This window comes from Cupressus sempervirens, chromosome 5, assembly GCF_028749045.1.
Source record: "Cupressus sempervirens isolate cs-2001-9-10 chromosome 5, ASM2874904v1, whole genome shotgun sequence".
Lineage (NCBI taxonomy): Eukaryota > Viridiplantae > Streptophyta > Pinopsida > Cupressales > Cupressaceae > Cupressus > Cupressus sempervirens.
In genome coordinates, this window is record NC_143122.1 from 101828518 (window position 1) to 101853872 (window position 25355).

The 25355-nt window shown below is 35.5% G+C and overlaps 1 protein-coding gene across 1 annotated transcript in view; it reads right to left on the reverse strand.

Moving 5' to 3' along the window:
• The window catches only part of LOC149554764 (ribosome-binding factor A family protein), a 62839-nt gene extending 46031 nt beyond the window's left edge, over nt 1-16808 (reverse strand). The window contains exon 1 of the mRNA XM_089828793.1: nt 16129-16808. Coding sequence (XP_089684919.1) covers nt 16129-16485 — 357 coding nt within the window. The 5' untranslated portion in view covers nt 16486-16808. The remainder of the gene's footprint in view (nt 1-16128) is intronic.
• Between the last annotated feature and the right edge of the window lie 8547 nt (nt 16809-25355).

Sequence of the window (25355 nt, forward strand, 5' to 3'; positions counted from 1 at the left end):
GAACAGCAACCATGAAACAAGACTGAAATAAATAAGGTATTCAGTAAAAATCAGAATTATTGCAAACCGTACCAGGCAGATTTGTCTGAATTATAGAGCCAAGCAATAAATTCAATGCATTTTCCAAAGCTCACATACAAATTTGATGTCAAACTGGAAGGTGAAGATTGTTCTCGAATCTAGCATAAATTTGGAGGTGAATACAAGCAATACTCTATACACCACGTGGTGTATCTGCTACAAATGGCGTCCCACAAGCTACAATGAACCACGTCCCAACTGGAAAGATGATATGCTACGCTGAAACCCCAATGAGAATTGCTGCCTCTATCCTTAATCACCACACACAATGCCTAAGAGATTCGGTGCCAAAGATTGTTGAGGGCTATGTCCCAGCCAATCACTAACCTGGGGTTTGCGTCCCAGACTAGAAGTCGCCCATTCAGAGAAAATTCATAAACAAGTTGTCAAATATGCAAAAGATGATCTTAGAATGAAGCTTCTATCTCCTTATAACCCCTCTCAATTGCAAATCAAACCCTAAGTGCCTCCAAGTGGCATTGGGTTGTGAAAGTGTTATAATTTCTTATTTTAAAGTGGTCATGTTACTAGAAAATGACATTTTTCCTCATAGACAAAAATCTGTTCATTGAATTGCCCTGAGACCAAAGAGAAAGATTTAGAGAATTTAGAGACCTTTCCAACGAGCTATCACACCATAGGATGCACATCCAGATGAGGCCAAAAACCCCTTATTACTCCAAAATGGCTAATAACTTAGCCTTATTTAATTAATAAATGCTAACTTAGGAAATATTAAAAATATAACCCAAATAGCCACAAAATGCCCAACTGACATCACAAACCATAAAATCATCCTGTCACCTCTCTATGACTGAAGTCGAAAAACAAGGATCCACTGGTAGTCTCATCCCTAAAATCTAGGGATGCTCCTAAAATTTAGGAAACAAGCCCTATCCCTCTGAAACTGAACCCAAAGAGTAATCTCATGGAGACCCAACCCTGGGCAAGATCATACCTCCTAAAAAGTAGGAACTGCCTCCCAAAAACAAGGAACGTCTCCCAACTAATCAATAATTGCCAGAACATCAAGTCCCCAACACTAAATAACCATACTAGGTCTCTATCCAACCCTGTCAGCCTACAAGACCCCATAATAAGCTGACTCACATGTCTCTGCTAGACTAAGCTAAAAGAGGGGACATGACAGTCCTCCCCTCTCAGAGATGCTTGCCCACAAGCAATACAACACTAATCCTCCACTATCCCAAGCAATCCAAATACAGAGCACTGATCGACCCCAAACCCGAAGTGTCTTGTCAGGACAAACATACTCCCCACTGTAAGGTGTAGAAGTGAAGTAGATCAGATCGTCACAGTAGAGTATGCACCCCTGAATACTCTCGCGCCCAAGAATCCAAACAAATGGCCATCCTGTCCTCCTGTCAAAATTTAAACCAGTAGCCGGTCCCAAAATAGTCTTGTTATGCAACCCGTCCCAAACCTCATACAATCTTCGTGGCAAATCTAAGGCACCCGCTCCTATCTGTTGAGATATTGAGGACATGGGGTTATGATCAAATCACTGCTACTATCTGAGTCTTGATCAGTAATCATACTCCTAGTTGATCCAACCTAAAACGGAAGTGGGCATGCCTTGAGCACGATCTTCCTTCTCCCAACCACAAACTCCAATTCTCTCGCCTTGAAATCTTGGTTGTATCTCCCCAAGTATTGCAACCACTGTACACCCAAAACTACATCCGTGCCCCCTAGATCACACATGTAAAAGTCATCTATCAAGGTGTATCCCTTCATGCCTATGCTCAACTGTGGGATACCCTTGACGCATTGCAAAGTAAGACCATTGGCCACAGTCACATTGATTCCTGGAAAATTATGTGCTTGCAGACCACATCGATCTACCATTCTTGTATTTATAAATTTATGTGTAGACCCACTGTCCACCAAACAATACACAGTATGCCCATGGATCATACCCGAGATGTAGAAGAGGTGAATCATCAGTGCACCTGACAACATAGCCATAGTCCCATGTGTTGCGACTGCTACCTCAGCATCTTCGAGCTCAATTTGGACACCATCATCTTTGTCATTTATATCCCAAACCTCCTCATCGTCTACATCTAATATGACCTCAATAAGATGTGCCTTTCCCTGCCCAAGGCACCTATGTCCTAGTGCCCATGGCTCCTTACAAGAAAAACATAATTTCCTCCTCCTCAGTTCATTTCAAGAATCCAGGTCTACTTTGGGAGGTGGAGGTGGTGTGTCCTTAGCCTGTAAAGGAGGTCTCTATGGTGCCTGTATATTCCCCAATGGTTTCTTATCAGTCTGATAAGAGGTAGGAGTGGTGTCCAATCTCAATGTCACATCAATAGCATCCTTAAGAGTGGCCGGCTAGAAAGCACGAACCAATCCCTTAAGCTTGTCCTGCAATCCCTCAATGAATAGCATCACACTATGCTTCTGTGTCATATCAAGTATCATAACTACAATGCGTTGGAACTCATTACTATAAGCTTTTGCATGACCAGTTTATCTTAGATGAGCCAACTCTCTATAGTAAAATTCTGTATCCATACGGTCAAACCGTGTAATTAGTCACCCAATGAACTCAGCATAGGAATGTACTAAGGCATGATCCTGGCTAACCAATCCATAGTGCCACCAATCATAGGCAATCCCCTCTAGATGCAACACAGCAAACTGAATAGCCTCACACTCAGGCATGGGCCGTAATGAAAGATATATATCCAGCTTGTGAACCCAAGCTCATGCACTCGTATCTCCTGAGCCATTATATGTAGTCAATGTGATCTTCCCAGTAGCTCTATTCAGGTTATAGTTCTGCTACTGTTGTGGTGATCTACAACCGCGATCTCCCCTGAACCTAGTTGTATCTCTACGCTGTGCACAATACTGGGGAAGAGGGAAGACATCCCTAACATCAGGGGGTAGAGCTCTCCACTCAACTGTGGCTGCCAAAACTGACTACTGGAACCCCACCTCTGGTGATTCCACTTGTGCTAGTTGTTCACTTGGTATGAACTGAGGAAGCAATGGTCTATTTGTAGTAGGTGTACGATGGTGATGCCGCCTAGAGGAATGAAGGGAGCTCCCAACTGAAGAATGGGACCGATGGCTGCATTGACTACCAACCATTGAAACTGATCTACTTCGCCTACCTCTGTGTCCACCCATCTCCAAACACTCCAAGGTATCCTGTAATCTATCTAAAGCTTGAGCGATCATAGGCTGAGTAGTGAATAGGGTCTACACCATCTCTCTCTCTTCATCACCCCGATTCCCTGTGCCGCCCACCTGTTCTTCTACCATAATAAGTTCCTAGTCTATTCCAAACCCTTACTCAAGTTGAGCTCTCCTGCGCGTATAATATCTGTGTATCTCAGCTCTTGGATGCATAGATTTGTATTCAATCTACCAACTAGTGACTACCTAGATGCTAATATGAATTATCAAAACTTTTGATCCAGTACCCAAATGCCAAAATGAATTATCAGAACTTTTTAGCCAGTAACCAGATGTTCAAATGAATTATCAAAACTTTTTATCCAATACCCAGATGCCAAAATGAATTATCAAAACTTTTTAGCCAGTACCCAGATGCTGAAATGAATTATCAAAACTTTTTATCCAATACCCAGATGCCAAAATGAATTATCAAAACTTTTTAGCCAATATCCAGATGCAAAAATAAATTATCAAGACTTTTGCTAAAATCTGTTGTGACAATTTCTCACAAACCCTACAGGCTAGCAGGATCTAAGCTCTGATACCACTGAAAGATCCCTAATGGATCTCTTCTGTTGATCTGTTGTAATTTTATATTTTTAAATCTGTTTTCCTGTTTATTTATGTTTTCTTGCAGAACTAGACAGAAGTGCAGAAAGGTTTATTTGTTTTTTATGGTTTTATAACATAGAAAGGAATAGGGAACAACAACCATGAAACAAAACTGAAATAAATAAGGCATTTAGTAAAAATTAGAATTATTGCAAACCGTACCAGGCAAATTTGTCTAAATTATAGAGCCAAGCAATAAATTCAATGCATTTCCCAAAGCTCACATACAAATTTGATGTCAAACTGAAAGGTGAAGATTGTTCTCGAATCCAACATACATTTGGAGGTGAATACAAGCAATACTCTATACACCATATGGTGTATCTGCTGCAAATGGCGTCCCACAAGCTGCAATGAACCACATCCCAACTGGAAAGATGATATGCCACGCTGAAACCCCAATGAGAATTGATGCCTCTGTCCTTAATCACCACGCACAATGCCTAAGAGATTTGGTGCCAAAGATTGTTGAGGGCTACGTCCCAGCCAATCACTAACCTAGGGTTTGCGTCCCAGACTAGAAATCGCCCATTCAGAGAAAATTCATAAACAAGTTGTCAAATATGCAAAAGATGATCTTAGAATGAAGCTTCTATCTCCTTATAACCCCTCTCAATTGCAAATCGAACCCTAAGTGTCTCCAAGTGGCGTTGGGTAGTGAAAGTGTTATAATTTCTTATTTTAAAGTGGTCATGTTACTAGAAAATGACCTTTTCCCTCATAGACAGAAATTTGTTAACTGAATTGCCCTGAGACCAAAGAGAAAGATTTAGAGAATTTAGAGACCTTTCCAACAAGCTATCACACCATAGGATGCGCATCCAGATGAGGCCAAAAACCCCTTATTACTCCAAAATGGCTAATAACTTAGCCTTATTTAATTAATAAATGACGCTAACTTAGGAAATATTAAAAATATAACCCAAATAGCCACAAAATGCCCAACTGACATCACAAACCATAAAATCATTCTGTCACCTATCTGTGATTGAAGTCGAAAAACAAGGATCCACTGGCAGTCTCATCCCTAAAATATAGGGATGCTCCTAAAATTTAGGAAACAAGCCCTATCCCTCTGAAACTGAACCCAAAGAGTAATCTCATGGAGACCCAACCCTCGGCAAGATCATACCTCTTAAAAAGTAGGAACTGCCTCCTAAAAATAAGGAACGTCTCCCAACTAATCAATAACTGCCAGAACATCAAGTCCCCAACACTAAATAACCATATTGGGTCTCTATCCAACCTTGTCAGCCTACAAGACCCCATAATAAATTGACTCACAAGTCTCTGCTAGACTGAGCTAAAAGAGGGGACATGACATCACTCATATCATTTGGCTAACATTTTAATGTTTTGTTAGACACATGGCATTTTGGAGATTTTTACTCTTTAAAACTTTAAAATCAATTCTTTTCACTGAGCTATTGTAGCCTAAATAATCTTTTACTTCATATTTAGAAAGAGATTATATGGTTACAATATTTCAAAGGGAAGAATTATATTTTTTTTAAAGTAAATCTATTTTTGTATTTATTGATTATGATTGTAACATGATGAGACTTTCTGTATATTAAACCAAGGTATTAAGTTCCAAAAATTTCATGCATATAAAGTCTTTAACCATTTGTTGACATAGCTCTATACAACATAAAGGATTCTTCAATTTTCTACTTTTACTAATTTTAAAATATATCTAACATTGATATAAGCCAGAGGACGAAGTTTGCAGGTGGGCATAAAATATCATCAACAAAAGGATAAGCTCATAAAGACATGAATAAAGGAAGGATGTAATTAAATGATATTTGTAAGAGAAGGCATTCCATCTCAAAGTCTCTTGGAAAAAGGGGCAAATGTATTTCATAAAAACTCAATTGATCGCTAAAATCAGTGATCAAAACACAAATAATTTATTTCTAAATATATACATGTAAGGGAAGGTATGCCTTTCCAAAGTCCCCTTTTATAACAGGGGCAATTGTATTTATCATAGTTCACAGAGCATTTGCACCCCAAGCTACACTGGGGGTTTTCTTCCTCATTTTTTTCCCCCCCAGTTGCTCACTATGAATAGGGCAAAAAAATACATTTGTAATATTTTTCAAAAATTAATTAATTATTTTGGCAATAGCTTTTTACCAATCAAATATATATATATATATATATATATAGAGAGAGAGAGAGAGAGAGAGAGAGAGAGAGAGAGAGAGATCCACAAAATTGCCAAAATTGTTTAATATTGCTAAATAATTTAACTAACCCAATATTATTTGAAAATAAAACAATATAACTAAATATCATAAAATTCGGATAAGTTTAGCAAGAGTAAAAATTTGACAAAATTCAAATTTCATGAAAGAAGTTTGACAAATGTTCACTTAGATTAGTCGACCAAGCATGCCTCTTTATTCAAAATAATATCCACAACAATGTGAGGATGGCTAAAATCTTCATTCTCAATTTTGTTTTGAACCAGAATACAAGGTGTGGTATTTGAAGAAAAAAATTGATTTGTGGTTTTATTGAGTTTTATATTGGGAATTTGGGATGCCAGCTTTACCAATATCTTCAAATCTCAAGTAGGGTGGGCTTACACCCTCAAGTGAAATCTGAGTCGGCAGATCCATTCTCACAATGTGGCTCACACCCCATGGTATTGTTGGTAAGTGTCCATGATATCCTATCGAGATTTGCGACATGATCTTGTTAGCATGAATATTGATGATATTCCTTTGGGGGAGTATCCTAAGAATCGGAGAGTATTGATATGTTGCCTTCATGACTATATTTGTCATTGATGTCAACATAGCAATAAGCCTGTGAAGACTAGCAGAGTAGCAGACAGAGATCTTAGTTGTACAGACAATGGTTTGATTGTCTGGTGATACGCGATCAAGGATACGTTCCTCACTGTGTCCTAATGATGTGGTTAAGTGCATGTGACATAAGCCAACGATGTACAGAAGTTGTACCTGATTTACTGAGAGCAGTACAGCAACAGAGTACTTAGAAAGCAGTTCTTGATGTTTGTTTGATAACTTTCATCTAAGATGTAATGAGAAGATGTGCGGTCAACCAATGACAGAGGACAGTTGGATGGTGACGTCAACGAGTGCGCAAGCCCTAGTATTGCACTTGTGAAAAGTTGTATAGACTGTGAGCTGACAATGCTATTGCAATTGTAAATTAATTAATTATCTTATTATAATTAATTGGGAAAGCCTCAAAGCTGACTCAAGGAATTATTTTGAAGATATGGTATAAAAGAAAGTTGTTTTCCTTGTTTGTAAAAAGTATCAATTGTTGTGTTGAATGCGAAGTGCGAAAAGGAGCAGAGTGTTTACTAAATGCGAGTAAGCAATCCAATGGATTATTGGATGCGAGTTTTGTGATTTGGTTACAAGATCTAAAGTAGCAAAAGTCTGTTTGACAGGATAGAGGAAGAGGAAGGAAGGACATTTCATTTCTATTATTCTGCAAAGAATAATACAGAGATCATTTGGACAGTGGATTCATTGATCTTAGCCTTGAAGCTGTTTGGGCAGTGGGTCCAGCTGTCTTCCACAACTCCTAACAGGGTTGGAATCTCTTAACAGGGACTCAAAGTCTCCTAATAGAGACTGATATGTACTGCATGTTGTTATAGACTCCTAACAAGGTCCATCCCCTAAAAAGAAATATTTATATTAGTACATCATCTTGTGGGTACCATCCCCACCGAGGTTTTCCCTTTGATCAAGAGTTTCCTTAGTTAACATATCTGGTGTTATTGTGCATGAGTGTTACATCCCAAATTTTCACCCAATTTAAAATGTTCATATAACTGTTGAGGTTTCACATGAAGTCAATGGACAGTTGAAATTTTTTATAATCATGTGAAATGGTAAGATGTTTAATGGTTATAATTTCATATGAAGATGACATGCTAGTTAATCGTTATGATGATATTTTAAAGCTATAGTAGATAGTTGGTTATTTATCATGAATTCATGGGAATTGAAAAGGCAGTTAATCGTTACGATCATTTATGAATAATAACTTGTTACGGTAATATGATTTAACTATGGAGGCAAGAGCCTACAATACAATGGTAAATTGTGAGCCTCTTATCTGAATGGTCTTGAGTTCGACTCTTCACAAACTTTATAAATAATAATAATTAATCACATCACATAATAATAAGGAATATTGGCTTCGGCCTCTTACCCATCATATATATATATATATATATATATATATATATATGATTTAACTGTGAGGAATTTCCTTATAGGGAGCACATCAAAGGGGTGGAAGCATTGTGAGAAAAGAATTGTGTACAGGGGCATCACAATTACTGGGCAAATGGGTATGAATCTTGAATCACCATGGTTAAGGACCTAGCGACTTGTATAACAAAATACAATCATTGGACACACATGAGCTATTGGATAATCTTTAAAACATTTAAACATTTTACCTTAATCAAAGTACATAACTTTAATGGTTTATGATTGACATTTTTCATTACTTCAATATAATACATATATATGTACGTGCACATAGATACAAAAATAAGGTGACACCATAGTATTAATTTATACAAGCTTATATCAGTTAAAATACATATATCTAAATATGCGTAAACCTAGAGAAGATATAGAGATAAATAATCTTCCAAGTGATACACGTATTTAGATATGCATACCTTAGTGGGTACAACCTTGGATAAATACTAAATATGATGTCATCATAATAATATATATATATATATATATATATATATATATATATATGTGCATATATATATATAAAACTTTATAAATTATCCTTTTGAATAAGTAACTTTCGAGTTCTCCTCCATATTTATTTACTTCCTTATAAGAGGCGAGAATGTACACTTGGCATTTTTATTGGTGACTCAAGAAGACGATTCTTCTTCTTTTTATAACTGCTCAAGAGTCACGGCTTCTTGGAAGCTTTTATTATTTTTGAATGCCTCCTTTTATATACAGGTCGAGAGAACCAATAACTGGTGTTCTGCATTTTATACCTCTCTCTCTTATGTTTTCTTTTATCATTATTTGCTGTGAATGACTGAGGACAAATCATAGTTATTGTTTACTCTGAGCTCTACACTTTGGATTACTCACGTCAAGAGGAGTCGGCTGCATAGAGTCAAGCCAAACTCACGTCTCCCTGATCAGGTTATGTGGTCAGCCATTCCAAGTCGTATTTTGTTATATAAATAATTGCAATCAAATTTACAGCAATAAGATGTGTTAATAAATTCCATGAATCATTGTTGAATTGCAAAATCGAATAGACATTCGATGAGTCCATTCTTTCCATGTTAAATGGAGATCAATTGTATATGTTATGCACAAATGTCTATGTTACAGACAGATTCCAGAATCAAACTATTTCCTTTAATTCTTTAAAGAGAAGTTCTCAGGTCATAAAAACTGTATTATGATAGTTCTGAAAATATATTATTCTTTACACCAGCTGAGGTTCAGCAAGAGAGTTGAATTACTCTAAGATTTGACACCTAGGACTCACCCGGCCGGATGGCCAAGAAAAGGGTGAAGAGGTGAGAGAAAGTCCTGCAAGAACTAGTAAAACAGGATCAGAATTGATTCAACAAATTTATTACTTTAAAAAAATCATTTAATAGCTCATGCATGTCCAATTCATTCTCTGATGTCAAGTCGAGTAGTGTAATTAAGTACCAGGATGCTCAGTGACTGACAAGGTGTTTCATGTCTATTCTGGGTAGGGAGGACCTTTCTAGTTAGAGAAAGTGTGGAGATAAGTTTAAGGTCCGTGGTTGGGAAGTTAAGCCCCTAACAATGTTTCCCCTCTCCACAAGATGTTAGGATGTGCATCAAACAAAGACACGCTAAGCATTCAAACATTTATTGGTAACAAGTAATTTATTTTTATGATGTTTATTCAAGTAAGAAGGTAAGATAGATTGATTTATATCATCGTTTCAATTATTTTCCTTTATTGAAAACAACTTTTCACGTCAATATAATTGGTAACCAATTAGATTGGTTGATCTTCCAACTGAACATGAAATATAACTAAATGCAAGAGATAGGCTTATCTAATGGATTGTTATTTCTGTCTTCATTTATTTGAATAATGAATATGCATTCACCTTCTAACTAAATGTTATTGTCATAGTTAGCAATAGAAGAGAAAAGAATGATACAGTGGTATTGATGCCCTAAATGATACAGTGGTATTCGATGCCCTAAATGATGCTGTAGTATTTGATGCCCTAAATGATACAGTGGTATTGATGCCCTAAAAGATACAGTGGCATTTGATGCCCTCGATGATATATTGGTATTGTCACTACAATAAAGTAGTATAGCTATTTGTTCCTTAAGAGGTATTTTATGGACTAATCTGGGTTTTGCAGAAGCATCCCTAGACAATTTTTCGGTTTTGAATTTTATAGTATGTAGATTTTAAATTCTTTGGTAAATTCATTGATGGTATCTTCAATTGTTAGTTATGAAATTTCCGTTTAAGTAATTGTAACCGTTAATCTCATTCACATGAACATAACTGATATAACTGTCTTCCTATGAATATAAACCAATAACTTTATTTCTTTGATATGTTAGTTGTTAGTTAAGGCCCAGGAAAAGTGGATGTTACAATGAGTATCTTGTTATGGTTTCTGATTATATTGCTCATATAGTTAAAGTTTAATAAGGTTGATAATTGTGATATTAGTTGTATAACTGATTCACCCCCCCCCCTCAGTTATATTGTTGGACTATATATTCTAACAATTGGTATCAGAGCAACAAGTCCTTGAAGGATAAGCTTAACAGCTTTGGGAGATCTGTGGTGAGTCATTTCAGATTAGATAGTCCTAAGTCAGATAGAGGAAATTTTGACCCAGAAGATGGAGATTCTTGGTGAATTATCAAATTTATGTAAAGAACAAAGCATTGAATTTCCAAATCTAGAATCCTTTTGTTGCATACAAAAGAATAGATGCACAAGTAAAGACAAATCCAAATCTGAAGAAGACATAAAGATCAAGGAAGGTATTGATCTGCTTATGAAAAGAGAGCAAGAAGGTATAGAAATTTTTGTTTGTTGGACATGTAAAGAGTTTGGTCATTTTTCGTCTAGATGTCCTAAGAGAGTAAGAAAATCTAGAAAGAGTTCACTTTCTGATGAAGATGAAGAATTGAAGCTAGTATGGAAAGATTCTTAAATGACCGTGATGATAAAGATAATGAGCCTGAATTGGTTAAGAAAGAGTAAGTAGTAGAAGAGATAGCTTTGGTAACTATTGTTGATCCAAAGGCTAACCATGAAAATGTGGAAGTTATCATTGAGACTAACAATGATTTGCAGAATGGGAATCAAATTTGAAGAGTGGAGATTTAAGCCTAGAGCAAAAGAAAGAGTTGAGTTGACAGCTCCAAGCAAAAGTATATCAAAGAATCATCCTCCTGGACAGAACACTAGGAGCAAAAGCAATAATGAGGTAAATGAAGAAGTTTGTGAATTATGTTTGTTTTTTCAAGTTGAACCTAAGAGTGCAAATGAAGCATGTAAAGATGATCGTTGGATTCAAGCAATAAAGGAAGAAGTATATCAGATGGATGTTAAATCAGCTTTTCTAAATGGAGAACTTGAAGAAGTATACATTAAGCAGCCTAAAGGTTTCCCTCTGATAGAAGACAAAGAGATGGTATGCAGATTGAAGAAAGCTCTATATGGTCTGAAGCAAGCACCTAAAACCTAGTATGCAATGTTGGATAAGTATTTGACAAAACTTGGATTTGTTAAAGGTACGACAGATAGTAACTTGTATTTGAGAGAAATTGATAATGGTTTGTTTATCATAGTAATATTTGTTGATGATATAATATTTGGAGGTAATTATGAAGAAAGTGATAAGTTTGTTGAAGAGATGAAGAATGAATTTGAAATGAGTATGATAGGAGAAATGAAGTTTTTCCTAGGACTGTAGATTGTGCAGAACAATGATGGTATTTTCATTTCACAAGCTAAGTACTTAAAAGATTTGTTGAAAAGATTTGGATTGGAAAGTTGTAAGCCTATTGGTACACCTATGATAACTGTTCACAAGTTATCTAGCAAAGATAAGACACCTACAGTTGAGCAAAAGAAATACAGATCCATGATTGGAGGTTTGCAATATCTGACTCACACTAGACCAGATATAGCAAATGCAGTCGGGATTGTAACTAGCTTTCAAGCTGATCCTAAAGAGTATCATTATGCAGCAGTAAAGAGGATATTCAGATATTTGAAAGGAACATATGATTATGGAATATGGTATGATAGATCAAGTGATTTTACTTTATGTGCATATGTGGATGCAGATTAGGCAAGTAGTATGGATGATAGAAAGAGCACCAGTGGTGGAGCATTTTTCTTTGGAGGAAGATTGGTTTCTTGGCTAAACAAGAAACAAGATCACATTTCACAGAGTATAGCTGAGGTAGAATATGTAGAAGCAGCACATAACTGTAATCAAGTTATGCAGATAAAGCAGATGTTGAAAGATATTGAGATTGAGTTTGCAGAACTTGTTATCATGTATTGTGATAACACAAGTACAGTATGTCTAAGAATCATGTATTGCATTCTAAGATGAAGCATATATCTATTAAGTATCATGTCTTGAGAGAGAAAGCAGCAGAAAAAGAGATCAGATTGGAGTATGTGAGCACTAAAGATCAAATTGCAGATATCTTTATGGAGCCCTTACCTAAAGATACATTTGAGTACTTGAGAAATATGCTTGGGGTTATGCCCTTGCCTACTTCTAAGTAATTGATGCAGAGAGTGCATCAGTCCAGTAGTACGGAGCACTATTGTTAGACTGTATTGAATGTTGATGCTTCCTATATGGGGGAGTATCTATTGAGAGCTGAGTCGTTAAGGACTCTTGGTATTTGGTCTTGAACAGTGTCTTTGGACACCTGAGCTGGTTGAAGACTTAGAGAAGTATATTAACAATTGGTATCAATTGGTATATTGACATAATGAGGCCTTTGTCATTGATATCAATGGGGGAGAATATGCATGAAAAACATCTCCTAAGTATATATGGGGGAGTCCTAAGCATGGGGGAGATATGTATGGTTAGTTGTTTATTGTGAACAACTGTTGTTGATCCTAAGAAGATGTTGAACAGAACAGTGTTCCAGAGGATTTAAGAAGATGAGAGCAACAGCAAAGTACTGTTTGGTATTCTTGGAACTTAGATGTTTTTCATCTATGTTGCCACCAATGCCAAATGGGGAGATTGTTAGCATAAATACTGATGGTATTCCTTTGAGGGAGTATCCTAAGCATTGGAGAGTAGTGATATGTTGCATTCATGATTGTATTTGTAATTGATGTCAACATAGCAGCAAGTTTGTGAAGACTGGCAAAGTAGCAGACAAAGATCTTAGTTGTACAGACAATGGTTTGATTGTCTGGTGATGCGCAGTTAGGGATACGTTCCTCATTGTGTCCTGATGACGTGGTTAAGTGCAAGTCGACAATGTACGAAAGTTGTACCTAATTTACTGGGAGCAGTACAGAGATAGAGTACTTGAAAAACAGTTTTTGATGTTTGTTCGATATCTTTCATCTAAGATGTAATGAGAAGATGCGCGGTCAGCCAATGACTGAGGACAGTTGGATGGTGACGTCAACGAGTGCACAAGCCCTAGTATCGCACATGTGAAAAGTTGTATACACTATGAGCCGACAGTGCTATTGTAATTGTAAATTAATTAATTATCTTATTATAAGTAATTGGGAAAGCCTCAAGGCCGACTCAAGGAATTGTTTTGAAGATATGGTATAAAGGAAAGTTGTTTTCCTTGCTTGTAAAAAGTATCAAGTGTTGCATTGAACGCGAAGTGCGAAAAGGAGCAGAGTGTTTACTGAATGCAAAAAAGTGATCTAAGGGATTATTGGATGCAAGTTTTGTGATCTGGCTACAAAATCTAAAGGAGCAGAAGTCTCGTTGATAGGACAGAGGAAGAGGAAGAAAGGACATTTCATTTCTATTATTCTACAAAGAATAATACGGAGATCATTTGGACAATGGGTTCATTTATCTTAACCTTGAAGTTGTTTGGGCAATGGGTCTAGCTGTCTTCCACAACTCCTAACAGGGTTGACACAACTCCTGACAAGGTCGGAATCTCCTAACAGGGATTCAAAGTCTCCTAACAGGGGCTGATATGTACAAAATGTTGTTATAGACTACTTTCAAGTTTCTCCTAACAGGGATTCAAAGTCTCCTAACAGGGACTGATATGTATTAAATGTTGTTATAGACTCCTAACAGGGTCCATCCTCTAACAAGGAATATTTATATTCGTACATCATCTTGTGAGTACCATCCCCACCAGGGTTTTCCCTTTGATCAAGGGTTTCCCTAGTTAACATATCTGGTGTTATTGTGCATCCGTATCTTGTTATGGTTCTGATTATATTGCTCGTATGGTTAAAGTTTAATAAGGTTGATACTTGTGATATTAGTTATATAACTGATTCACCACCCCCCTCCCCCTCTCAGTTATATTAATGGACTACATATTCTAAGAATATCTTCAGATCTCAAGTAGGTTGGACTTATATCCTCAAGTGAAATATGAGTCAGCAAATCCATTCTCACAATGTCAGCACTGGAATTGACAATTGAACTTCTTGTAGCATAGAGAGAGCATTTACTACATCTTAATTCTTTGGATGAAATGTGCAAGTCTACCCTAGAACACACAGAAATCATACAAAAGCAAAGGAAACAATGGCACGACTCCTACATTAAGAGTAAAAAATTCCAAATTGGTGACTAGGCATTGCTTTATGACTCCATATTTAAAGATATGTCAGGCAAGCTGTAGACACAATGGTTGTGTCCCTATGAAATAAGTCATGTATTTGCAAATGGAGTCATCCAATTATCCACAATTGATCCACTGCATTTTAAGTTATTAGTCAATGGACATCGACTCAAGTTGTATAAATGGCCCCAAACAAAAGAAGACTTCCTACAGCAATTTCAACAGCCAGTTTCAAATGCACAACAGGTAACACTTCCTGCAGCAGAAGGTGTTGACCTCTTGCCTACAGCTCTTCAATAACAACTCCTTTGAGCATGCCCATAATAAATACTTTATGTCCAAATAAAGTTCAAATTCTCCATTCACTTTCTAATTTCTTCTTTTTTCAACTCATCTCATTTCTTTCTCTAACACCCACCCATCTTCCACGTCATCATTTTACAATGCTTTCAATAACGCGGTGAGTTCACTAACGTATGTTGTCATTGTTGACCTTCAACTCTCGCCACCTTTTTGCATGTACAATGATCAATTAGCAGGTATAAGCTTTTCAAAAATTTATTCATTTTTTGTACATAGATTTTGTTGGTTATATCTATTACTGCATTAAATATATTATTGTGGCTTTATGCCAATTCCATACCTCATGCCAAGTATAACAAGTGAGGACACTTGTTCAAGTTTCATAGGGGGCAGGGAAAGTTACTAATTCCCAATGACATTTCTATTTATTCATTAAAAATCCTCAAATCTATACACTCTCTTTGATTGATTAAAACTCAGTTGCCATAGTACACAAGTGTCAAGTGTCATACCCTTATTCTCGAATAATTTCTCACTGTCAAGCTATGATGTGACCCAAATTCAATTTTAGGATGATTCTCGCATATCTATGATTTATTTTCATTAAAACCACATTATTATTGTTCATGACAGAAATTAGTAGAAAAGAATGTGAAATGTGAAAAGGGTCTATGATTTTCAAAAACAAAAGAAAGCCTGAATTCATAGAAGGGAAGAAGGTAATAGTACGAGCAGAGATGACCCTTAAAACTTCATATTTCCCAGTCCAAAACCAAAATCAGAATTTTAGCATCTTCCATCAGGAGTCCAATTTCATAAAACCAGACCGCGTAATTCAAATTTCCCAGTGTGATGTCTACCAAATAGATCAAAAAGCCAAAATTTAGACAGGAATCCCCTGTTGCATTTCATTTCATAAAGCACAATATGCCCGACCAGACACACCACAAACATTACCATATACAACCAGCTTCCCAATCAGACAACAATATAATATATTCACCAAACAATCCCAAATACACATACACAAAAAAATTCAAAATTTGCTGGTGAATAACATAATGTAATGTATACACACCTGCAGATCCTTTGAAACCTCAACGTCACTTATAGTTGTCAGTGAAGTCAAATACATATCTGCACCAAGGGCAGCCTCTGGAAGAACAGCATGCCTAAGCACTTTATCCGTACAAAGCATGTCTGATATCTCTCTTCTGATTTGTTCGGCTACCATCTGGACTCTTCTTGGATGCGCCATACAGGTAATGTGATTTTGTCTTTGAGTTCTCCTAAATTTGGATTCATGTGGATATATGGTACTTGTAGATAAACTTAAAGAGGCTAATGATGTGTGGGCATTAGCTGTAGTTGTATGAAGAGAATGAGGGATTGCAGACAATGAAAACATCGAAGCCTGATGAACCAACAAACCCATTTGTGGACCGTGAGAATGCTAAACTGAACGGAGTGAAAGCAGCGTTGGGTTCACCATACGCTTCTCAGACTAGTTCGCTGCAGGATAGGGGTAAAAGTTGGGAACGCTGAAGTGGCTCGACTAGCGGATGTCGGGCACCGTGTAGACTAGTTTCAAACAGGGACGAACATGCGCCAGTATTTAGGAGCGCCCATCAAAAACACAAAATCTGAATTCGTTAAAGTATAATGTTCCAAGTTTCTGCTTTGTCTCCTACCAAGTGCTTCTTACAAACTCGTGTACAAGATCTTAAGTTTCATGAAGATAAATTATTTTGATGATTTAGTAACATAAGAAATGTGCATGTATATTTATAATGAAATTTATTTATTTTCAAATCAAAAAAAATTTAGCAATCATTGGTTGATATAGTTTATGTTAATAACAAGTTAATAAAACTCATTGCAATAGTATATAGCCTATCAGCAATACTAATAACATCTCTAAGGCTAAAATATTCTATGGAATTATTTAGAAAAAAGTGCACACCTTCGAATAGGGAATAAGAACTTTAGGCCTTTTGAAACTAGTTCTTTAAGTATGTTTTTCGACAATGAAAGTTTATCGCTAAGTTTGTTGTCGTGTCTTGCTTTGTTTCCTCAAAAAAGAGTAACTAATTTGCCCATTTATAGAATATCTTCGTACTTGGAGCGGATGTCATTGTATGTTGGGTATTTCATAATAAAATGTTGCTCTATCTCCACCACTCCCATGTTGCAAAATAAACAAATTCTCTCCTCTCACTCTTCATTGGTAGCATCCATCTATTTAACACCTTAAATGATGAGAACTTGTCCTAAGTTGTACTACAAGCATTTTAGTTCTCCATGTGATATTTGCTCATGTGTATGTTTTCTCCTCGTGGTCTCTCAATGGATTAAATTCTTTAATATAATATTTTTTTGCACCCATTTTGTTTTGACCATATGAGACTCCTGGATTTCTCCTTCACAAACTTTTTTATTCCATCAATATTATCTAGACATTCATGCACACTTACATTTCATTTTTCCATCCATTTGATATTTTGCTTCATCCACGTGTTCTTTCTATTATCAAGGCTTTCCTCTATGATCAATTCAGGCCAACGATGATTTTTCATACTTCGAGTTTTATTTAAAAAGCATAATAACGGAACCATTGTTGAGGCCTTTTAAAGGGAATGTGTCTGCTTCCACTAATAAGATCTCATAAGGAACCATTGTTATATTTTGAGACTATTGATGATTAAATTATTTTGGTTTCTTTCTACTTGTCTCCATTTTTTATTTAATATGTTGTTACCCCAAATCTCACATCCATAAAGGATCATTGGGTAACCAACAAACTAAAAAGCATCTTTTTAGTTTTCCAATCCCATAATTTCACATTTTTGCTAATGATCTCCATGTTGTATTGACTATCAATGACAAACACTTTTTCATTTTATAGGCAAAGTTGGTCAATCATCACTACAATCAAGCCACCCAAGGAAGGTCAAATGATGAAAGACTTGTTTATATTCCAATGCGAGTCGAGTAGTTCTTAGGTTGTTAAGCACCCCAATGTGGACCAAGTGACAGTTTATGCCAAGTAAAGATAACAGATGTCAAGTGAAGTAAAGTTAGTTTATGCCGAGTGAGACAATTACTGCCTAGGATACAATTGCCCAGGGACAACATGAATATCTGTTGTGACCGAGCGTCAGGATATTCAAGTGCCAAGTAAACCGATTTTGACATATGTGCTTGTGATGGCACAAACACTTATTTAAACCATTTTGGTTGAGTTCTTTAAGTGATTTTATGATTATGGGGATAGCTAAGGAGGTAATAACACAATTTTTTAGAGGACATCAATCCTTAGAAGGGAGAGCTCTTGATCATGATATATAACCTTCTCCAATTGTTTATTTAAGAGTTCAAACCCTAAATCAATGATGTAAAGGATCAGGAAATAGCGAAGATACAAGTATATGAGCAAAGGAAGGCTATGTTTGATGATCAGAAGCAGAGATTAGACAAAGCAACCTAGCAGTAAAGAGTTGAACAAAGTATATCAAATAAGGAGATCAAATCATACAAGGAAAGAGAAGATTCGTAATCTAGCATCATAGTGCTAACCGAAGGATCGAGTATTGAGACATTCTAACCAATAGGTCAATGTAAATCTCTTAACAGAGTGATCCTAACAGACCTATTCAAATCTCCTAACAGAGTACTTACTTAGTTGTGAGTTTAAATCCTTTAATCAAGGTAGATTGAATAAGTATTGTAAGCTCCTAACAGGGCAAACCACTCACAAAGTAGATCACCAAAAGTGATCAAACATTATAGCCTTAACATGCATACTTTATTACTATAGTAGTGAATATTTGTGGATCTCATCCGGGCCACCCTACTTTTACCTTCACCTTGGAAGTTTTTGGGTAACCAAATCTTGTGTGTTATGTATTTTCATTTACTTTCATGTTTATGAATGTGATGCATACGTAGATCTATTTTAGTATTATAGTTTACAGTTAATGATTGCATGGTCTATGATCTAGATATGAGATGGATTAGAGGTGAATACATTTGATTTGTTATATGAAGTTTTAAAAAATTGTAGATTTGGATTCACCTCGCCTCTTAGCATCTTAGTTTCCCATTAAGACTTCCAACAATTTGTATCAAAGTGTTATTCTCTTAAATGAAGTCTAACAACTTGAGAGTTAAGATCTTGGAGACAGAGGCTTACAAGTTGGGAAAGATCATTGAGAATTAGAAGCCTGATATCTAGATCATAATGCAACAAGTTGAACCGGCAAGAGAAGAGTTAAAGAAATCCATAAAGAAGAGAAAGGACTTGGCTATCTAATAGAATGATACTCTATATGTAGAATACATTAAGGACTACTTAAACATGGAAATTCCAGTGAAAGTGATGTAGCAATAGCAGACCTATTGGAAAGAAACAACACACTAAATAAAGAAGTAAGAGCACTTAAGAGAGAACATGAAATGCAATCAATAACATTGTGTAAAGTGACTGAGAAAAAAAAGAAAGTTGAAAAAGATAAAGATCATATGTCTACAAGACTTGATGACAAGAATAGTGAAGTGTAAAGGCTTACTCAAAATCAGTTTGATATGACCAATATACTACTCCTTATAACTCAAGAGTTCAATAGAAAATATGTGGAGATTTATAATCTAAAATTGGAGAATGAGCATTTGAAGAATGAACTAAAACATGAAAAGGAACTTGTTGAAAGGTTGAACAAACCTAAAGAAGCTATGATATATTATGAAGAGTTGATGAGATCACAAAGAAGACCTAATCACACATTTGGTCTAGGCTATACCGAGCACCTATCTAAGGCAGGTGAATCATCAAGGAGTAGAGAGAAAATAAATGCAAAGCCAAATATCAAACCTACATGCTATCATTGTGGCAAGCTGGGGTACACAACAAACATTTGCAGAAGCAAGATTGGTAAGTGAAATTTTGAACTGAAATTCAATGGACACTTTAGTGTTAATTGCAAGAAGCAAGGACACCAAGCACATGAATGCATATCAAAGGTAATTAGTACACCTATTGCACCTAGATTTGAAGGTCATTGTTACAATTGTAAAAAAAATGGACATAGAGCTCAAGAATGCAGATCCAAGGCAAAACCTAACTAGACATCCAAGAAGCAAGGGCATGCACCTAAGCAAGGTAAAACTCATAATTGGAATTATAACACATGGTATAGTTGTCATTATTGTGGTGAATATGGTCATATTCCATAAAATTGTATCAAGACAAATTTTAGAGGCAAATCTAAGAGATGGATGAATGGAAGCTTAGTTTGTTATAGTTTTCACAAGATTGGACATGTAAGAAACTACAAGACCTAAGCACCAACACCAAGCAATAAACACAACAAAGGAAAAGGAAAATTTGATGTTGAACAAACAAGGAGTGAGTTGAATCAAAGTTGGAAGAAGAAGGCAGAAGATGGCAATAGTGGATGTAGTGAAGTCAAGGTCACCCCATCCAATGGATCGGGTGACCACACTATCTTAAACTAAGCAAAGAAAGTATTTAAGGAACTGTACATTTGAATAACACATCTTACACCAATTCCTAACATAAGATATATTAAAATTCCATATTTGCATGAACCAAGATGCACTAGGGAAAATTTGAGGCAAGAACTAAGCAAAAGAGATGATATGCATCATAGATGTCGAGTATTAGTGTCTATAGTGACCAAGTATCACTATATAGACCAAGTTCCCATGCAAATCAAGTTGATATGTTTGTTGTGAAATTAAGATCATTTCTGCAAATGCTATAGCATTGCCATTGTAATCGATGTGTTCCTAATGTAGATTTGGATCTTATATAAATATGAGAGGAGGAGACATGTCTCGTGAAGAGACATGTCTCTAAGGTGTAATCATCATTTAATAATATTATATTAACATAAATAATAATAATATGTATAACAATATGTGTGTGTGTGTGTGTGTGTGTGTGTGTGTAGATATATATAATCTAATCTAATCTAATATACTATTAAATATAATAATATTATTTAACATGGACAAGTATATATAGGAAATGATGATTTACCAATAACAATAATGTATCTTAGAATGAACCAAATGACTAAAGCTACAACCTTAACACTCCCTCTTAGCTAGGGAGGATTTGTAGAACACATTATGCTCTCAAGTATATGAAGAGAGATCGTCTCAGTATGATATTCTTGGAATGACATATTTAAGGACATCAAAATATATCCATCAATTTAGATGTTATCTTTCAATATAATATGAAGTATGATTCAACAAGAAAAATCAATCATATGATATTCATCATACTTATATTCTTTTGATATGTGCACTGACATCAAATAAGAGATGTCTATCAAAAGAATAAGTTATTTGATTTCTGGCACTTCGAGACAATTAAGTTGATTGGATTAACAAAAATTAAAATGTCATGAACTCTATCATGACAAGTATTATGATCTCTGGCACTCCAAGACAAAAAAATTAATGAAGTTCAATCATAATACGTTCATTATCATGACTTTCAAAACTCTGTGACAACAACTTAATGAAGTATATCATAATACATTGATTATCATGACTTTCAACACTCTGTGACAACAACCTAATGAAGTTTTTCATGATAATAGGTCTACCATTTATAAGATCGTCACCTTACAATGGTTACCTTCTATTTATATATGTCAATGAAAGATCGTCACCTTTCATTACACATCATATGTGAAATAGTAACCACCATGAACCAAGTCAAAGGGTGGTACAAAGGCTTTCACCTCAATTATCTCTCACAGAGAAGAATGCATTACAAGGAATTTCACTTAGAACTTCTCCTTATCGAGAACATATCATCCACAAAAGATTGCACCTCAAAATTCTCTCTTCGAACAATGATCTTGGGAAGCCAGGTCTTGTTGTTACTCCCTTTGAGTCTCTCTTCACCCAAGGATGTCTGTCAAACTCCCTCTAAATCTAATATTAATATTTTAAGCCTTAGGTGAAAAGTTATTACTTCCTTGTGATGTACACATGAGTAGGCCCATCAGAACCATGTAGTCATACACAGGTATGTTAGACTTCGTCTAAGTATAGATCTTCTTAGATCCTTGTATGCGATTGTCTCTGATGAAGTATTGAACTCTCTCTTGATATGAAAGGATACTATAGTATCAATCATCAAAGATATTTGCTTCTTGAGCCTCACTTTAACTAGCCAGATCATCAGATGACTAATAAATTTCAGATCACAACTTCTTTCAAGTTACTACCGTAAGATTGAGTCTGCACAATATTTGGTAGCATGTGTAAAGTACCAACTTGCTTTTTCCTACAAGATCATCCTTAAAAAAAAAATCAAGGCAAATAACTCTTATAGCACGTATAGAATTACAACTAGGAGAGAGACCGCAATGAGCAGATAAATGTAAACGATAAGATACTTATCTGCACATCTCCTTTCTAAATATGGTTCAAGTGGGAAAGAAACATTGTTTATTATATTTCCCCCCTACAACGTGATATTCCCACTCTTATATCACCAAAAAAAATTGCATTATATTCAAGGTCTACACAAAAATCTTGGCTTTCTAGAATACCCAACGTATGACTTGGTGATCTCAATGATCAAAGTATTATTGTGAATGATATTGTTGGTACAATATCCTAAGTATATTCATGCTTGAAAAGCTTGTATTTGGACATGAATGACTCTTTTATGCAAATGTTGTTTGGTTTCATAGTAACATGAGTGAAAATAATAGAAGATAATATACTTTCCTTCTAAGCTTCAAGTATACGTAGTATCAACATCTTGTCCTCTTTGTCCAAGGTTGCCTCTAATGGACTGTCAAACTCCCTCTAATTCTCAATAAAATTCTTGGAGGAAAAGATTAAGGCACATGGCTCGTAGAGAAATTACAATGTTAATATTAATTAGAATATTAGTAATTTAACTCATACTTATTACTAACAATAGCATAAATGAGAGTAACACAACTCTTTATTTTGCATTTTCAATAATGTAAATAAGATAACAAAATACTTAATATGTTACTTATCATACTTTGATAATAGATCTCACAACCATCAAACTATTCAATCTGATTTTGAATTAAAATGCCATCATTTCCTGGTACATCATGATTATTCAATTACTTTGCATATAAATAGATATCATTCACAAAAATAATCATGCATGCCTTCCTTATAAATAATCTTCATTAATAAAATATTCATAAATTAATAAATTAGAATGTTCCCCTGCGTTCTTACCTTCCTCGGTAATAGTTGAACATTTGTAGCTTAACAGGTGCTTGAACCTTGTGCTTGGTGGGACACGGTCTTATATTAATGCTATGCTCTGCCAATTCGCTTCTGCATATTTATCTATGTTTAACTTTATTCGTCAGTTATAAACTTCAAAGCATTCAATACATTCCCATTATTGGTGATTTGTACTTTCTTTGGATTCTCCCATAAGACAAATGCAAACTCTCTCATGCTGACTCTGTCTTCTTAATGACATATCTTGCTTTGATTACTAGTGGCACCACTAAACTGAGGAAGATGGATCAGATAATATTCTTAATACATAGAGATGGTATTTGACTTTGGATCCCACAATAGTGATAATGGAGAGCCATAAGACTATTCCACACAATCATATAATAATTCTTTCTTAATCGATGTAATTAAAACAGGGACATGCTAATCTCAAGACAAAATGCACTAAAAACAAAACAAAGTCAAAAAAAAAATTATACATTATTTTTTGTTGTTGATTTCGACTACAAACTATATAGATCATGAAGATCAAATGTAGAAATTTTCAGAAAAATTCATGATTTTTCAATTTTTTAAAAATTGGTCAAGTGTACAGTTTGTAGAGAAGATAGCCTCATCTTTAAAATAGAGGGTGAGATGAGAACTTGAGCGCATGTTTTCTTTTCCTCCATCACTGTTGACTTGCGCTCAGCAACATTTTAGATATCGATAACAACATTTGTGCAAGATCTACTAATCCTCTTGGATACTTACCGTCATTCATCATAGCAATTATTATTTGCGGTTATATCATCAACATATGGAATAGTGATGCACACACAGCAACTCATTACTCATTAATATTGTACTCAACATTACATTAGTCAAGAGGGTCATCTCAAGCTTTATCTCCATATTGTTGGTGAAACTATCCATAGAGGACAATCGTGTGTATTTCCATATCTAAAAGTCCCAAGCAGGGGCTCGATAGGGTTGTCATTTGCACTTGTGATTTTAGACAACTCTCCTCCTTTAGTTGCACTACCAAACCCCACACCGCAGTCTGCAAGTTTCATTCTATCTTTTTATCAATTCAAATCTCTTCTCCAACAATTGTCTAACACATTCTATTATGGGACGAAAGTAGACAAGTTCACCTGAATGATGTATACTATCATGCAGAAAGTAGCCATACAGAATCTCCGGTCCATGAAGATGATTGGCAGTATGTGCTTGATCAAAAATAAATGGGATGTCTTAAGAAAGCGATTCAGTTCAATTTCAGATCAAGGAAAAAATTAATGAGCACAAGTAGTCAAACCATAATATCCATATTGTAATGAAGACATAGACATTTGACAGTCGGTGTACTTAGATGTATTCTTCAAAAACAGCACCAGCTCGTCCTTATCAACTTACTTATTCTCTTTCAAAATTGACCAGTTAATACCAGTGGATGGTCAAGTGCATAATTAATGTTTGCATTGGGCACAATTATAATATTTGCACATTGGTTTGAGCCGTTACCCTATTACCTGGCATCGCACTGGCGGCTCATTCCTCTCTTGTAGGTGTATTCAATTGTCACAAATTATAGTAATCTCTCTTAGAAAACCTAAGTTAAATTCCCTGGATTAAACAAAACTTCAACTGGCAACTGCCAAGTTTTTTTTTTTTTTTTTTGGTAGACAATTGGGTATTCCCAACCATTCTACAATATCACTGATGAGACTATGACAATAATTATTACCATGTTTTAAAAATTCACTATATTATAGACGTATAGTGTCTTCCTCTTCCCACAAAAGGAACTGGCCCGTTTGGTTTGTGAATTTGAGAAAGAATTAGAATTCGTAATCCTTAAAAAACTTTAATTCATTGTTTGGGTCACAAAATGGGAATTGGAAGTCAAACAAATGTGGATTTGGTATCTCCATTTGACCCCCAAAAGAAGAATTTTGTATTCCTCCAAAATACTTGTTATTTGGGATTCCCATTTTAAATCTCATTTTTAAAAAAATGATGATTTCAAATAAAGTAAAA